General features: G+C 42.9%; 1 protein-coding gene and 1 long non-coding RNA gene across 3 annotated transcripts in view; one reads left to right on the forward strand and one right to left on the reverse strand.

Moving 5' to 3' along the window:
• Positions 1-2,727: 2,727 nt before the first annotated feature.
• The window catches only part of LOC123744185 (uncharacterized), a 28,401-nt gene continuing 12,809 nt past the window's right edge, over positions 2,728-18,319 (reverse strand). The window contains exon 2 of the long non-coding RNA XR_006770764.1: positions 2,728-5,247. This is a non-coding gene — a long non-coding RNA (uncharacterized lncRNA). The remainder of the gene's footprint in view (positions 5,248-18,319) is intronic.
• Positions 2,827-18,319, forward strand: part of LOC106609978 (RING finger protein 24) — a 71,712-nt gene continuing 56,219 nt past the window's right edge. The window contains exons 1-2 of one of the 2 annotated variants that reach the window (XM_045722648.1): positions 2,827-2,945; positions 11,673-11,753. Coding sequence is in view for 1 of the 2 variants with exons in the window: in XM_014209061.2 (XP_014064536.1) it covers positions 15,184-15,347 (164 nt within the window). In the remaining variant the exon portion in view is untranslated. Of the gene's footprint in view, positions 2,946-11,672; positions 11,754-14,881; positions 15,348-18,319 lie in introns of those variants that run through there. The other variant, XM_014209061.2, reaches the window with a different exon arrangement.

Below are 18,319 nucleotides of genomic sequence, written 5' to 3' on the forward strand. Positions count from 1 at the left end.
ACAAGACTATGTCAATAACAACATTTGGACAAAAATGCAGATAGAACCTTACTCTAGATTTGTCCAAATACTTATGGCACCTTCAAATGGGAGCTATAGTAGATACATAAAGTGTCTTCATTTCTAAATAGTAAAACAGATACTATGTATGAAAATGGCCTTGAATAAAAAGGTGATATTCTGTACTTTCGCCTCGTACAAAACAAAATGCTGGAGTATAGAGACAATTTCAAAGTTTAAGCTTCACTGTCTGAATAAATACGTAGCCGGTTGTATGTATTGTGATCATTGATGCATTACAAAAAAAAAGTATAATAATAGAACTAGAGTCAAGGTTGGTCATCTCGCTTTTGTAGTGTGTGGTTTTTACACTTGTTTTTCAGTACTAGAATAGTATTTATTTATGAGTCCATCGATATGAATTCTTTATACTATATTCCAATTAGCTGACGCCATGAGACAGCATTCAATTGTACTTCAAAGCCCATATGCATTTAAAGGTATTTAATACAGAATACAGATATTACAATGAAAACATTCAAATAATTGCATGCCTTTACCAATTTTTTTTTTTTACCAGATAAGTTGACTGACAACATGTTCTAATTTACAGCAATGACCTGGGGAATTTATCCTTTGAAAAGATAAACCATCCACCTGACAGGTGTGGCATATCAAGAAGCTGATTAAACAGCATGATCATTACACCGGTGCACCTTGTGCTGGGGGCAATAAAAGGACACTCTAAAATGTGCAGTTTTGTCACACAATACAATGCCACAGTGTCTCAAGTTTTGAGGGAGCATGCAATTGGCATGCTGACTGCAGGAATGTCCACCAGAAGTGTGCTCTTCACGGATGAATCCCGGTTTCAACTGTGCCAGGCAGATGGCAGACAGCATGGTGTTGTGTGGGCGGGCGGTTTGCTGATGTCAACATTGTGAACAGTGCCCCATGGTGGTGGTGGGGTTATGGTATGGGCAGGCATAAGCTACGGACAACGAACACAATTGAGGCCCATTGTCATGCCATTCATTCGCCGCCATCACCCATGTTTCAGCATGATAATGCACAGCCCCATGACGTAAGGATGTGTACACAATTCCTGGAAGCTGAAAATATCCCAGTTCTTCCATGGCCTGCATACTCACCAGACATGTCACCCATTGAGCATGTTTGGGAGGCTCTGGATCGACGTGTACGACAGCCTGTTCCAGTTCCCACCAATATCCAGCAACTTTGCACAACCATTGAAGAGGAGTGGGACAACATTCCACGGGCCACAATCAACAGCCTTTATATCTGTATCATGTGAAATCCATAGATTAGGGCCTAATAAATGGATTTCAGTTGAATGATTTCCTTATATGAACTGTAACTCAATAAAATCTTTGAAATTGTTGCATGTTGAGTTTATATTTACGCCTGCTACATTAGGTTAGTGTCCTGGCCTGCTCTCTAAATGAATCCACAATTGCATCATATTCCCTATGTAGTGCACTACTTTTGAACAGGACCAAAAATAGTGCACTATATAGGGAATAGGGTACCGGTGGGATCAAACCATTTGGCTTTCTTATCTTTTGCACTACTCTGTAAACCTGCCTCTCTCGCACAGGACATTTCTGATCCCCAGCCCCATGAGCACCCCTACAATTAACACATACCACTACTTTCCCCAATGCTACACATTCCTTTGTCTCATGTCCTTCTGCGCACTTCTCACACCTAGGAACCTCCCTCCTACACACTGCTGCCACATGCCCATAAGCTTGACACCTGTAACAATGTAATGTATTTGACACAAAATCTCGTACAGGATAACTTATATATCCTAACATCACTTTGTTGGGCAAAGACTCAACATAAAACATCAATATATTATATTATACTGTTTTCGTCGTTGTTGTTCTGAACCCCCTGCTCGCAAGTCATTGTGACTTCGTCAAGTTCGCCACCCCCCACCCACATTGGTTGCGCATGCTGGTCTGCCCTGTCTAACCACCAAATACTAAATATCCTCACAAGCCATTATCCAGCCAGACATATACAGTATCATAAGTTAGAAGATTATGAATATTATATTATAAGAGCATTGAAGATAAATCATCAATATCAATGATCAGCTGATAGCCCACCCTCTTTTCCCGATGTCAGTCATGTCTTGAGGAGGCACTGTAAACTAGCTTGCTTGCAATTTGTGATGATGAGTGAGTGTGTTGTTGCAGAAATAACAGGCCTATGCTATGTTAAAAAAAACTACAAAAAAAACATTTTTAGCTCCTGCCCCTTGAAAGGTCTGTACACCGCACTGGTGTGAAAGCTGCACAGTGGGGGGCACAAGTTACGTAACACTGCGGCACTGTCACTTTCAGAGCGAAGGACAATGAGGAGTCGGTATGCACATGACAGGCCGACAGGCTGACTACTGCCTCTTAGAAAACACAACCCTTACATCTTTTACAATTTACAGGAAGCAGAACGAGAGATGCATTCATATTTGAATCGTGCATACAGAAATGGGCTGTATAATACTATTTATTCTAATCTGTGCTTTGCTATATCATCTTTCTGTTGTGAGTGTGTTGTTGTGAGTCTGTTTTTGTTTTCCCCAATTATTTTAGAAGATGCTGAGTATACTGTAACTTATGACACATTACCAGAATTACAATTGCATTAAAACCTGACCTGTGAGGTACGGTTTTCAACAGTAGAGGGCAATAGAGATTCATATATGGTGGAAACCACTCACTCGTCAATTATTTTGCTGTCTCTCAAGACAAGGGACAGACTGTGGAAACATAACTCAACACTAAATATCCAGGCGTATTTGACGGAATGCATTGTAAAGGTTGGCAGTAAGTTCCCTAAACGAGACAAGAAATGCTTCTCTAGAAGGCAACGATTGAGCACACATTCCAAAAGAGCACCAAGGTTACAGCAAAGTAAGTAAACAGAGAGAAAAAACACAGATAGAATGATTGATATTTGAGTCGACCTCTGGCCTTAATAAAAAAAAAAGATTAATTAATATGAAATACATTTTATGGCTTAGGGGCATACACTTGTGGTGGTTTCTTAATAAGTGCTATGAATCCTTGTCAGTAATCAGCTCCATAGCAGAAGTTGGGTCTTCCGTGACCTTTTGACTCTCTGGAGGGCTGATGTGTATGCATGTTTAGTTAGATCAGATGAGATTGTGCTGAGCTGGAACAAAAAATGTACATACACCAAGGTTATTAAGCTTAAACTAAAACTGAAACTGAAACTAATCATGAAAAAACAATTGAGTAAACTAAAATTATTAATAATAATTTGCTTGTGCATCACTATCCCTAGCTAACAAGGAAAAAAACGGCTAAGTAGCTAACTTGATTCTTCTTACATGTACTACTAAAGTTCTGACGTTCATTGTGAAATGCGCTAGTTATGTGTGTTCTGTTCTCTAGACTGCGTTCTGTTATGTAGCCTGGCTGTGAACGTGATGCAGAGCAATGTCGACTGGACTTTGTTATCTAATTGATCGTCCGAGCCAAGAGGGAGTTACACTGAGTATACAAAACATGAAGAACTTACTCCATGACATAGATTGACCAGGTGAATCCAGGTGAAAGGTATGATCCCTTATTGATGTCACTTGTTAAATATACTTCACTCAGTGTAGATCAAGGGGAGGAGACAGGTTAAAGAAGGATTTTTAAGCCTTGAGACGATATAGACATGGATTGTGTATGTGTGCCATTCAGAGGGTGAATGGGCATGACAAAAGGTAGTATGGTAGTAGGTGCCAGGCGCACCGGTCTGTGTCAAGAACAGCAACATTGCTGGGTTTTCACGCTCAACAGTTTCCTGTGTATCAAGAATGGTCCACCATCCAAAGGACATCCAGCCAACTTGACACAACCGTGGGAAGCATTGGAGTCAACATGAGCCAGCATCCCTGTGGAACGCTTTCGACGCCTTGTAGAGTCCATGCCCCGACGAATTGAGGCTGTTCAATATTAAGGTGTTCCTAATGTTTGATAAGTGAAATAGTTTTGCTACCAAATCATTTAATTTAATATATTAAAAAGCAGCTTGTCTGCGGTTGAAATGGTAGAATGATGTGGGCGTGTTCCAATCATAAAAAATATTAATGCTCGTAGGCCACTGATTTGCCAGCTCATCCTTCTCAGGAGGAAATAGCAAGCATTTTTTAGGTGGGGTTTTTGAAGTGTTTTTTTTTCCTCCAATTTATCCTTTGGACACAAACCATATTTTTTCCAACCCTATGGAGATCACTGCTTACTCAAAACAGGCCTGTATAGAATTCCTTACTTACTTTGAATCTAGTATACATTGCTAGTACACTTCCATCAGCCCAGTGAGTGATGTCACGTTCTTTCTTAAAGTAAGTGTAAAGTGAAAATCTCCTTTTTAAAAGTTAATGTTCTGTTGACTCATACCCAGATAATGTAGTTGACTCATCCTATACTAGTCTTTGTGTCCAAAGGGTCCAAATATGGTTTGTTAACTAAATGTACTTCATGGCCAAGTAGTCCTAGGGATGAGTATCATGTGAACATCACCCTTACCAGATATGCGTGTTTATCTAGAACAAACCTATTTTGGGCTAAGTGTGTGTGTACGTGTCCCTCCTCTGTGTGTGTATGTGCGTGTGTACATGTGCATGCGTGTGTCATGCATCATAAATTTGCCAAATGTCTTTTTCACCTCTCTGCACAAGATGCACATTTTGGGGAGTAAAACACTGATATAGTCTGTCCTATTGTTTTATTAACATTTTATAATATTTGGGCCGTGTATGAGCAATCTTCTCGAATAAAGGCCATATGGGAAAAACACTGAGTAGATGTCAACAATACACTTCTGTGTACAAAACGGGACATAATAGCTAACATTAGCCTGGAATGATGAAGTGCAAAATGCTCTCCTATTCTAGCTGGAAGAATCCTTCTATTCAGCCTGTACCAGGTAGCAGGCTTCCTCTTCGCCCGCCCCACTCATGCCCGGTTATGTCAGGGGGGCCGGTGCCAGTCTAGCACCCAGTGTGCCACACTCAATGGGCCTTTGTGGACACTGCCATCCTTCCCTCCTGACCAACCCCCGCTGTCCATTCAGGACGGTCACATCGCACGCCCATTCCGTGCCTGCCGTGCTTCGTCTCACAATGTGTCCCTGTCACGGGCGCCTCGTTGGCATGCACAGGCCGTGGTGTTCGTCTGGAACGGGTGCGCTCCTTGACGCCTGTCACAGGATGAGGGAAACAAGGGATACAGGCTTGTGATAGGGTGGTGATGACTGCTTCCTGAATCCGTTGGGAACTCATTCAAATCCTCTTATCAGAGTCTGGGAAGATTCCTCACTACGGAAGCTAGCGGGAAATTCAATGACATCATCCCCTTAACGATGAGATGAGATGGTAAACAAAAATAAGACCCTCAAGAAATTCCACAAATTCACAATTGAGAGCATCCTGTCGGGCTGTATCACCGTCTGGTACGGCAACTGCACTGTCCGCAACCAGCCGCAGGGCTCTCGAGAGGGTGGTGCCGCTGCCGTCAGCGCAGTACATCACCCGGGGAACACTACCTGCCCTCCAGGACATCTACATCACCTGGTGTCACAGGAAAGCCAAGAAGATCATCAACGACCTCAGCCACCCGAGCCACGACCTGTTCACCCTGCTACCATCTAGATGGCGGAGACAGTACAGGTGCATCAAAGCTGGGACCGAGAGACTGAAAAACAGCTTTTATCTCCAGGCCATCAGTCTGTTAAATAGTCACCACATGCCAGCCTCCGCCCTGTACCCTGCCTTGACACTTAGTCTTTTATTTGTAATATTTTTATATTTAACCTTTATTTAAATAGGCAAGTCAGTTAAGAACAAATTCTTATTTACATTGACAGCCGACCAAAAGGCAAAAGGCATCCTGCGGGGATGGGACAAAACACACATCACGACAAGAGAGACACCACAACACTACATAAAGAGAGACCTAAGACAACAACATAGCATGGCAGCAACAGATGACAACACAGCATGGTAGCAACATGACAACAACATGGTATCAACACAACATGGCAGCAACACATGACAACACAGCATGTTAGCAACACAACATGACAACAACATGGTATCAACACAACATGGCAGCAGCCCAACATGGTAGCAGCACAAAACATGGTACAAACATTACAGGGCACATACAACAGCACAAAGGGAAAGAAGGTAGAGACAACAACACATCACACGAAGCAGCCACAACTGTCAGTAAGAGTGTCCTTGATTGAGTCTTTGAATGAAGAGATAAAACTGTCCTGTTTGAGTGTTTGTTGCAGCTCGTTCCAGTCGCTAGCTGCAGCGAACTGAAAAGAGGAGCGACCCAGGGATATGTGTGCTTTGGGGACCTTTAACAGAATGTGACTGGCAGAACGAGTGTTGTATGTGGAGGATGAGGGCTGCAGTAGGTATCTCAGATGGGGGGTGTGAGGCCTAAGAGTGTTTTATAAATCAGCATCAACCAGTGGGTCTTGTGACGGGTATACAGAGATGACCAGTTTACAGAGGAGTATAGACAGGCAGTGGCTGCTGTCTCAGCCACTGCCTGTCACCAAGGGTGTACCCAAAGGCTCAATCCTAGGCCCCACGCTCTTCTCAATTTACATCAACAGCATAGCTCCTATAACATCAACAACATGTGACCTATAAGGAGCATTGGTGGCAAATCTGATGGCCGAATGGTAAAGAACATCTAGCCGCTTGAGAGCACCCTTACCTACCAATCTGTAAATTACGTCTCCGTAATCTAGCATGGGTAAGATGGTCATCTGAATCAGGGTTAGTTTGGCAGCTGGGGTGAAAGAGGAGCGATTACAGTAGAGGAAACAGGCAGAAGGTAGCCTAGGGGTTAGAGAATTGGGCCAGTAACCGAAAGGTTGCTAGATTGAATCCCCGAGCTGACAAGGTAAAAATCTGTCGTTCTGCCCTGAACAAGGCAGTTAACCCACTGTTCCTAGACCGTCATTGTAAATAAGAATTTGTTCTTAACTGACTTGCCTGGTTAACTTAAATAAATACATTAAAAAACAAGTCTAGATTTAACCTTAGCCTGCAGCTTTGATGTGTACTGAGAGAAGGACAGTGTACCGTCTAGCCATACACCCAAGTACTTGTACGAGGTAACAACCTCAAGCTCTAAACCCTCAGAGGTAGTAATCACATCTGTGGAGAGAGGGGCATTATTCTTACCAAACCACATGACCTTTGTTTTGAGGGGTTCAGAACACGGTTAAGGGCTAAGGGCAGATAAAGCTTGTTGGACACAAAGTAATCTTTGTTGTAGAGCGTTTAACACAAAATCCGGGGAGGGGCCAGCTGAGTATAAGACTGTAACATCTGCATATAAATAGATGTGAGAGCTTCTTACCGCCTGAGCTATGTTGTTGATGTAAATTGAGAAGAGCATGGGGCCTAGGATCGAACCTTGGGGTACTACCTTGGTAACAGGCAGTGGCTGAGACAGCAGATGTTCTGACTTTATACACTGCACTCTTTGAGAGAGGTAGTTAGCAAACCAGGCCAAAGATCCCTCAGAGACACCAATACTCCTTAGCGTCCCACAAGAATGGAATGGTTTACCGTATCAAAGGCTTTGGCCAAGTCAATAAAAACAGCAGCACAACATTGCTTAGAATCAAGGGCAATTGTGGCATCATTGATGACCTTTAAGGAAATCAGATTGAATACCGGAGAGAATACTATAGACATCAAGAAAGCCAGTCAGTTGATTATTGACAATTTTTCCCCAACACTTTTGATAAAAAGGGCAAAATAGAAATTGGCCTATAACAGTTAGGATCAGCTTGATCTCCCCCTTTAAATAAAGGACGCACCATGGCTGCCTTCCAAGCAATGGGAACCTCCCCAGAGAGGAGAGACAGGTTATAAAGTTCATAGATAGGCTTGGCGATGATAGGGGCAACAACCTCGAAGAAGAAAGGGTCTAAACCATCTGACACAGATGTTTTTTTGGGGGGGTCAAGTTTAAGGAGCTCTTTTAGCACCTCGGACTCAGTGACCGCCTGCAGGGAGAAACTTTGTAGCAGGGCAGGGGAAAAAGAGGGAGGGGCATCAGGCTAGTCGCATTAGAAGGGGTGGGAGATGAGGAAATGTTGGATGGGCAAGGAGGCATGGCTGAGTCAAATAGGAATCCTGACTTAATGAAGTGGTGATTTAAAGAGCTCAGCCATGTTTTCCTTGTCAGTAACAATCACATCATCAACATTAAGGGACATGGGAAGCTGTGAGGAGGAGGGTTTATTCTCCAGGTCTTTAACTGTTTTCAAGGACTTCTTGGGGTTAGACCCATAGAGAGACAACTGCTCCTTAAAGTAACTAACTTTTGCCTTATTTTTCATTGGCTGAACGAGAGCCAGTCAGCCTGAGTAAGCGTGTGCCGAGCCTTTCGCCAAATGGAATTCTTGAGGTGGAGTAATTCTGCAAGATCACGGTCAAACCAGGGTCTGAACCTGTTTTTAATTTTCTTTATGGGGGCGTGTTTGTTAACAATACCACTGAAAATATAAAAAAAGAAGGTCCAAGCGTCTTCGACAGAGGGGATCAAACTGATTCTATACCAATTTAGAGGCCAGTTCATGAAGGAAGGCTTGCTCATTAAAGTTTTTAGCAAGCATCTATGACAAATCAGGAGAGGCCATTTCACAGAGCAGCCATTACGAACACAGGCTGTAAAAACAGTGATCACTAAGGTCATTACAGAAAACACCAGACTGATACCTATCAATTTTTTTTTTGAGGATATCATCAAGGGGAGTAGCCTTTTCTAGGTGTTTGGAGTCATACCTTGTCACTGTTACTAGCTGGCTATCATCCTGTACTCTACCCTGCCCTATGTACATAGTCATTGAATACTGGTCACTTTAATAATGTTTACATACTGTTTTACCCACTTCATATGTATATATTGTATTCTAGTCAAGGATCATCCTATATATCTACTGCTGTACAAACCTTTCTTTTCTATTCATATACTGTCCTTACACACCATTATATACACATACACATACACATACACATACATACATACACATACACACACCCACACATACACATACAGTGCATTTGTAAAGTATTCAGATCACTTGACTTTTTCCACATTTTGTTACATTACAGCCTTATTCTAAAATTGATTAAAAATATATATTTCCTCTTTAATCTACATACAATACACCAAAATGACAAAGCAAAAACTGTTTTTTAGACATTTTTGCAAATGTATTTAAAAAAAAAAATTCAACTTTACTCAGTAGTTTGTTGAAGCACCTTTGGCATCGATTACAGCCTCAAGTCTTCTTGGGTTTGACGCTACAAGCTTGGCACACCTGTATTTGGGAAGTTTCTCCCATTCTTCTCTGCAGATCCTCTCAAGCTCTGTCAGGTTGGAGGGGAGTGTCACTGCACAGCTATTTTCAGGTTTCTCGAGAGAAGTTCGATTGGGTTCAAGTCCCGGCTCTGGCTGGGCCACTCAAGGACATTTCAGAAACTTGATGACGAAGCCACTCCTGCGTTGTCTTGGCTGTGTGCTTAGGGTCATTGTCCTGTTGGAAGGTGAAACTAGCCCAAGGCTGAGGTTCTGAGCGCTCTGGAGCAGGTTTCCATCAAGGATCTCTCTATACTTTGCTCCGTTCATCTTTCCCTCAATCCTGACCAGTCCCTGCCGCTGAAAAACATCCACACAGCATGATTCTGCCACCACCATGCTTCACCGTAGGGGTGGTGCAAGTTTTACTCCAGATGTGACGCTCGGCATTCAGGCCAAAGAGTTTCATCACACCAGAGAATCTTGCTTCTCATGGTCTGAGAGTCCTTTCGGTGGCTTTTGGCAAACTCCAAGCGGGTTGTCATGTGCCTTTTACCGAGGAGTGGCTTCCGTCTGGCAACTCTACCATAAAGGCCTGATTGGTGGAGTGCTGTAGAGATGGTTGTCCTTCTGTAAGGTTCTCCCATCTCCACAGAGGAACTCTGGAGTTCTGTCAGAGTGACCATCGGGTTTTTGGTCATCTCCCTGACCAAGCCTCTTCTCCCCCAAATGCTCAGTTTGGCCAGGCGACCAGCTCTAGGAAAAGTCTTGGTGGTTTCAAACTTCTTCCCTTTAAGAATGATGGAGGCCACTGTGTTCTTGGGAATCTTCAATGCTGCAGACATTTTTTGGTACCCTTCCCCAGATCTGTGCCTCAACACAATCCTGTCTCGGAGCTCAATGGACAATTCCTTTGACCACGTGGCTTCGTTTTTGCTCTGACATGCACTGTCAACAGTGGGACCTTATACAGACAGGTGTGCGCCTTTCCACATAATGTCCTATTCATTGAATTTACCACAGGTGGATTCCAATCAAGTTGTAGAAACATCCCAAGGATGAACAGTGGAATCAGGATGCACCTGAGCTCAATTTTGAGACTCATAACAAAGGGTCTGAATACTTATGTAAATAAGGTATTTCTGTTTTTTATTTTTAATACATTTGCAAAAATATCTAAACTTGTTTTTGCTTTGTCCTTTTGAGGTATTGTGTGGAGAATGATGAGGAAAATAATATAATTTAATCAATTTTAGAATAAGGCTGTAATGTAACAAAATGTGGAAAAAGTCAAGGGGTCTGAATACTTTCCGAATGCACCGGACTCTAACATTGCTCATTCTGGTATTTCTTAATTTCATTATTAAATATTTTGGGGTTTGTGTGTATTGTTTTCTATTGTTAGGTATTACTGCACTGTTGGAGCTAAAAACAAAAGCAATATTTCGCTGCACCTGCGATAACATCTGCAAAACATGTGTACGAGACCAATACCATCTGATTTGATTTGAAAAATAGTTGTGTTTCCTTTTGGTCCAGTTTTGCTTTTTATTGTTCTAGAATCTAGACTAGTCATCATCACCAGACAGTGTTTGACTGTAGATAAATATCAGGTTGTGATATCTTAACCACTATCTCAGCTCATTCACTGAGACTGAGATCCCAATGATGACATTGTTAATGTGCAGTCAATAAGTGGGTGACTAAATAAATAATGCTCAATAGAATCTCAATAGAATTATTTCTAAACAAGTATGTTGCATCAACTTCTATAGGCATATAAATGTAAATAACAAACATACTATGATCGATTAATCTCTATAATAAAATAGTCTGCATGTGAATGCATGCATTTTTTTTTTTTAAATGGTGCCGGAGGGGAGGGCTGCTGTTTTATAGGCTCAGAACCAACTATGCTATTTTGTTTGTTTTTTCGCATTGTTCGTAACTTGTTTTGTACATAATTTTATGACCGAAAAGAGCTTCTGGACATCAGAACTGGGATTGCTCACCTCAAATTGGACGAAGAGTTCTTCTTCAATGAGTCGGACGGGAGGGATATAATACTACAGACCCAGATCCCCGTGATTCGCTCGAAAAAGAAATGGCAGTTTCGCGGAAAGAGATCAGGGTGCCTTGTGAGGATCAGGAGATGAGTGGCTAATCTTCCCTTTCCTTCCATCCTGCTAGCTAACATTCAATGGCTGGAAAATAAATGGGATTAACTGAAAACACATATATCCTACCAACAGGACATTAAAAACTGTAATATCTTATGTTTCACAGAGTCGTGGCTGAACGACGACATCAAGAACATACAACGGGCGGGTTATACACACTATCGGCAGGACAGAACAGCAGCCTCTGGTAAGACACGGACGGGGGCCTATGCATATATGTAAACAATAGCTGGTGCACAAAATCTAAGGAAGTCTCAAGGTTTTGCTCGTCTGAGGTAGAGTATCTCATGATAAGCTGTAGACCACACAATCTACCAAGAGCGTTTTAATCTGTATTTTTCGTAGCTGTCGACATACCACCACAGACCGAGGCTGGCACAAAAACCACACTCAATGAGCTGTACACCGCCATAAGCAAACAGGAAAACGCTCATCCAGAGGCGTCCTAGTGGCTGGGGACTTTAATGCAGGGGAACTTAAATCAGTTTTACCTAATTTCTATCAGCATGTTAAATGGGAAGAAAGGGAAGAAAATTGTAGACCACCTTTACTCCACACACAGAAACGCGTACAGCTTTCAAGGAGCGGCACTCTAACCCGGAAGCTTATAGGAAATCCTGCTATGCCCTCCGACGAACCATCAAACAGGCAAAATGTCAATACAGGACTAAGATAGAATCATACTACACCGGCTCTGATGCTCGTCGGATGTGACAGGACTTGCAAACTATTACAGACTACAAAGGGAAGCACAGCCGAGGGCTGCCCAGTGACACGAGCCTACCAGACGAGCTAAATAACTTCTATGCTCGCTTCGAGGCAAGTAACACTGAAACACGCATAAGAGCATCAGCTGTTCCAGACGACTGTGTGATCACGCTCTCTGCAGCCGATGTGAGTAAGACCTTTAAACAGGTCAACATTCACAACGTCGCCAGGCGGATTACCAGGACGTGTACTCCGACCATGCTCTGACCAACTGGCAAGTGTCTTCACAGACATTTTCAACTTCTCCCTGTCTGAGTCTGTAATACCTACATGTTTCAAGCAGACCACCATAGTCCCTGTGCCCAAGAACACTAAGGTAGCCTGCCTAAATGACTACCGACCCGTAGCACTCATGTATGTAGCCATGAAATGCTTTGAAAGGCTGGTCATAGCTCACATCAACACCATTATCCCAGAAACCCTAGACCCACTCCAATTTGCATACTGCACCAACAGATCCATAGATGATGCAATCTCTATTGCACTCCACACTGCCCTTTCCCACCTGGACAAAAGGAACACCTATGTGAGAATGCTATTCATTGACTACAGCTCAGCGTTCAACACCATAGTGCCCTCAAAGCTCATCACTAAGCTAAGGACCCTGGGACTAAACACCTCCCTCTGTAACTGGATCCTGGACTTTCTGACGGACCGGCGCCAAGGTGGTAAGGGTAGGTAACAACATATCTGCCACGCTAATCCTCAACAGGTGGGCCCCTCAGGGGTGCGTGCTCAGTCCACTTCTGTACTCCCTGTTCACTCATGACTGCACGGCCTGGCACAACTTCAACACCATCATTAAGTTTGCTGATGACACAACAGTGGCAGGCCTGATCACCGACAACGACGAGACAGCCTGTAGGGAGGAGATCAGAGACCTGACCGTGTGGTGCATGGATAACAACCTCTCCCTCAACGTGATGAAGACAAAGGAGATGATTGTGGACTAGAGGAAAGGGAAGACCGAGCACACCCCCATTCTCATCGACAGGGTTGTAGTGGAGCAGGTTGAGAGCTTTAAGTTCCTTGGCGTCCACATCACCAACAAACTAACATGGTCCAAGCACACCAAGACAGTCGTGAAGAGGGCATGACAAAACCTATTCCCCCTCAGGAGACTGAAAAGATTTGGCATGGGTCCTCAGATCCTCAAAAGGTTCAACAGCTGCACCATCTAGAGCATCCTGACGGGTTGCATCACTGCCTGGTATGGCAACTGCTCGGCCTCCGACCGCAAGGCACTACAGAGTGTATTGCATACGGCCCAGTACATCACCGGGGCCAAGCTTCCTGCCATCCAGGACCTCTATACCAGGCGGTGTCAGAGAAAGGCCCTAAAAATTGTCAAAGACTCCAGCACCCCTAGTCATTGACTGTTCTCTCTGCTCCCGCATAGCAAGCGTTACCGGAGTGCCAAGTCTAGGTCCAAGAGACTTCTAAACAGCTTCTACCCCCAAGCTATAAGACTCCTGAACAGCTAATCAAATGGCTACCCAGACTATTGGATTAGTTGCATACCGGTACCCCCTGTATATAGCCCCGCTATTGTTATTTACTGCTGCTCTTGAATTATTTGTTATTCTTATCTCTTACTTTTTGGAAGGTATTTTCTTAAAACTGTATTGTTGGTTAAGGGCTTGTAAGTAAGCATTTCACTGTAAGGTCTACATCTGTTGTATTTGGCGCATGTGACAAATACAATTTGATTTCCACCCAGGTGGTAATACCATTATTATCATCATCATCATAAATGTCAAAAATGTTCAATCCCGACGCCAGCCAGGCAGACTCTATACTCATCTGTAAACTGGTCATCTCTGTATACCCGTCGCAAGACCCACTGGTTGATGTTTATTTAAAACACCCTCTTAGGCCTCACTCAATCTGAGATATCTACTGCAGCCCTCATCCTCTACATACAAAACCCGTTCTGCCAGTCACATTCTGTTAAAGGTCCCCAAAGCACACACATCCCTGGGTCGCTCCTCTTTTCAGTTCGCTGTAGCTAGTGACTGGAATGAGCTACAACAAACACTCAAACAGGACAGTTTTATCTCCATCTCTTCATTCAAAGACTCAATCATGGACACTCTTACTGACAGTTGTGGCTGCTTTGTGTAATGTATTGTTGTCTCTACCTTCTTGCCCTTTGTGCTGTGCCCAATAATGTTTGTACAATGTTTTGTGCCGCTACCATGTTGTTGTTATGTTGTGTTGACATGTATTGCTGCCTTGCTATGTTGTTGTCTTAGGTCTCTCTTTGTGTAGTGTTGTCTCTCTTATTGTGATGTGTGTTTTGTCCTTTATTTATATTGTATTTATTTTTAATCCCAGGCCCCGTCCCCGCCCCCGCATGAGGCCTTTAGCCTTTTGGTAAGCCTTATTTTGGTAAATAAGAATTTGTTCATAACTGACTTGCCTAGTTAAATAAAGGTTTAATAACAAAAAGGGGGGGAGAGTTCTCCTATCTCTGATGCCAGCCAGGAAAAACACAGCAAACTACGTGAGCAATGCATCAATTCCTCCTTCCAACCAGAACACAGCAACCCCCCGTATCCACTGTACACGACTCTGTCTCCGTTAAACGGGCTAAGAGGAGGGACTACGAGCACTACGTGCTTGAAGAACCGTTCAAAATTGACCACGAGAATATTGTACACCTGGAAATCAACACATATAGTCGTCTGAGGAGCAGCTGTTGCCTTTTTAAAAAAAATCGGTTTCATTTATCGTGATGTCCGCTTCGCAGTTTTTTGTCTGTTACAGTGTTGATAAATATTGCTACATAGCTAGCCAGCAAGCCAATACCGAGCAAACCGGAGTCAACCACCAACATTTCGAGTTGAATGAAGACGCTTTGCACGGGCTGTAGCCTATCCCGTGTAGATAACACAGTTGTTGTAGCTAGTTATCTGAAGGGCAGCGTCTTTGTTTGTTTTATTGGCCTGCTATTTCTCTCATTGGTATTGGTGAAGAAGAGACGAGCAGATATCGAGGACGGTATTGATTGGTAAGTGTCCTAATATTTGTGTTGCTTTGCAGCGTCAAACGTGACTGTTTACGGGCTTATATTTTAATAGGCGTGGTTGCAGTTGGGATATCGTTGTAAAAATCGAGCTAGTTTATTTGTCTGATGTGTGTGTGTGTATATATAAATATGATGGGGATTATTAAACCTTGACCATTTCATCTGTTTCTGAAAATACGCCCCCCCCTTCCATTGACGATGGACGAGCAAAAATGCATTTAGGCCCTTTATTATCAGCTGTGCTTTGGCGTACGTCTCGTTGGCAAAAAGATGTGATCATATTTTCATAACAACAGTAAAATGTGAAACTCAAGTCAATATTGTATAAGTCGATACAGTCAACGTTGTTGATAAGCAGGTGTAGTACTCGTTGGGCCTAGCTCGTGATAAACTGCTTATTCAATTATTTTGTACATCAGACAGACTGATTTAGCGAATTGTGCATATTCTATGTAGTTTCACTTTTAAAACGCATTGGCTCTTGGTTCAGCAAACCTGAAAGTGAAGTTACACATTTTTCACACGCAATAGAATGTTCTAGACCTGCTCCTATTCGAAGTGCTGTTGGCTGGCGTTTTCTCGACCATGCATCTGCTTAGTAAAGTGCTAACGTTATATAAAGAAAATAGTATATAAAGAAAATAGACAACACCCTAATCAAAAGCGAAACAAATCTCTACCCTGTTGACGTAGACTAAGTTGTTAAACAGAATTGCATATTATTACAGGGTTGGTGTCATCAGTGGATGGGAAGAAAGGGTTTAGGTAATGCATTAACCCTTACCTGCCGGCACAGACTGCTGTTTTAGTTTTTATTTTATGTAACCTTTATTTAACTAGGGGAGTCAGTTAAGAACACGTTCTTATTTACAATGATGGCCTACCCCGGCCAAACCTGGACGATGCTGGCCCAATTGTGCGCCTCACAATGGGACTCCCAATCACGGCCGGATGTGATACAGCCTGGAATCGAACCAGGGACTGTATAGACGCCTCTTGCACTGAGATGCAGTAACTTAGACCGCTGCGCCTCTCGGGAGCCCACTCGGGAGTTTGAGGATCGCCTTTAGCTATTGCACATTCAGCATCTACTCGTCCTGGGGTCCACATAAAACTGTTATGGCTATAAACCTGCTATAGACCTCACTGGCTTCTGACTCAAGATGCTCTGCATGTGTCATGCCATGTGCACACAGATTGTTGAATAGCTAAAGGCTTAACTCTGTATTCTCTGTGCCTCAGATTCAGTCCCTTGTGAAAATTTCGTTTTTTACAGTTCCACTGTAAACCAAGTGTTTCACAGTGCCCCACCCCCTTCCCCTTATGGGAAAGGCTATTAAGAAGTAATCAGAGACTTTTTTTATTGTGCGCAATGTTCAAAGATGTCAGTTAGCCTTTTCTACATCTTGGCTGCTGAGGGACGAATGAACAATAGAAAGAACACCCACCCTTAGAGTCAGAGTGGAGGGTCAACTGCATCATTTCTCTCAAGGACCTCAAGAACAGAACGGGAAAAGGTTTGAAAACGTTTTGGGACGAAAAATGAATGCGTTTGTCATTGGACAACTCCTGTCTCATTCTGTTTCCTTCCGTTTGGTGCCTAATGAACATGACCAAGGACTCTAAAGCCATAGGAAGGTGACGCCCCCCAAATGCATACCCCGTTTTCCAAACCTGTCAGTCACTGGAGCGGTACAGTAGTTCATGCTGCGCTCGCTAATCCCAAATTACGTAATTCTGCTGTTAGGAGCAGGGGTGAAAGTAAGGCAGTTTAAATAAATAGTGGGGGTATGCCATACCGGTAAAATATGAGCCTATCAAAATTAATACAACATGTCTAAAAAAAACTATAGGCTATTACACCATTATTTAACATGACTGCATGTCAGCCGCATGAAAAATGTGCGAATTGACCTGAAACGTATACGCTGACCGAGGCGCGCATGGACAACGGTGGATGGATGATGCGTCAATTCAGGCTACAAGTGTAGGCCTATTGACAATCGCAGAATTTCATTACACTTAGGTGTTTTGTGACTCTCTTTCCATTCATTAAATAGCGGGTGCGCCGCGCATTATTGGCGTTTAGATGCTGAAATTATTTTGTGAGTGAACGAATGATCGATTGTTTGACAATCGGATGAAAACATCATGACTGGTTGTGTTTATGCCACATTAAAAGGCATAGGCGGCGTGCCCATAAGGCTAGGGAAAGCTACGTTTTCACTAAAGTAAATGTAATTAAATTGCCAAAATGTATATAATTACCATACTCCTGTCTATACAGAAATAAATAAAAATCATTCAAAATAGGCTACCACACCAGAAAGCATGATTTGTCCACAGAGGATCACTAGCTTCTTAAAAAACAACCTGTGGATTGTTTTACATCACATATCCTACAGTCGGAAGGGCCCGCAATTTGGGCAGCGTACGCTGCAAATACCAAATAGGTGATTGTTACGTTGCAACTGTCAGTGAAAAGCAGAGAGAAACAGCCAGGCATATTACAATATTTTAAAAATACAATCGCAGGAAGAATGTTTGGAAAGCAAATGGCTATTGCTGTAAAGAGATGACAATGAAAAGACTATCTTTTAGTTCTAAAAATGATGAATTGAGCGAACAGTAGCCTATTTTATTGGCACCAGCGGAGAACATCGGCCATATCCCCACTTGGTAAGTGCGCATATTCACTGTCTTTGTCATTGGGTCAGTGCCACTTTTGGACAATAGTTTCCTCCAGGTTAGCTGGACGTCATATGGTATTTGTTTCCCCTTTTCGTAGGCTTATTTATATGGATCCGACATCGTTTTTATTGATCTGTTTGTCAGTGTCAGCAGAGAAGGCCACCCTGTCATTTTTGTAGTATTAAAAAGAAATACTACAAAAATGCCCCGTCGGTAAGAAATTAAATCTATTTTCACCCCTGGTTAGGCTTAACAACACGGCA

This window comes from Salmo salar, chromosome ssa08 (assembly GCF_905237065.1).
Source record: "Salmo salar chromosome ssa08, Ssal_v3.1, whole genome shotgun sequence".
NCBI classification, from domain to species: Eukaryota; Metazoa; Chordata; class Actinopteri; order Salmoniformes; family Salmonidae; genus Salmo; species Salmo salar.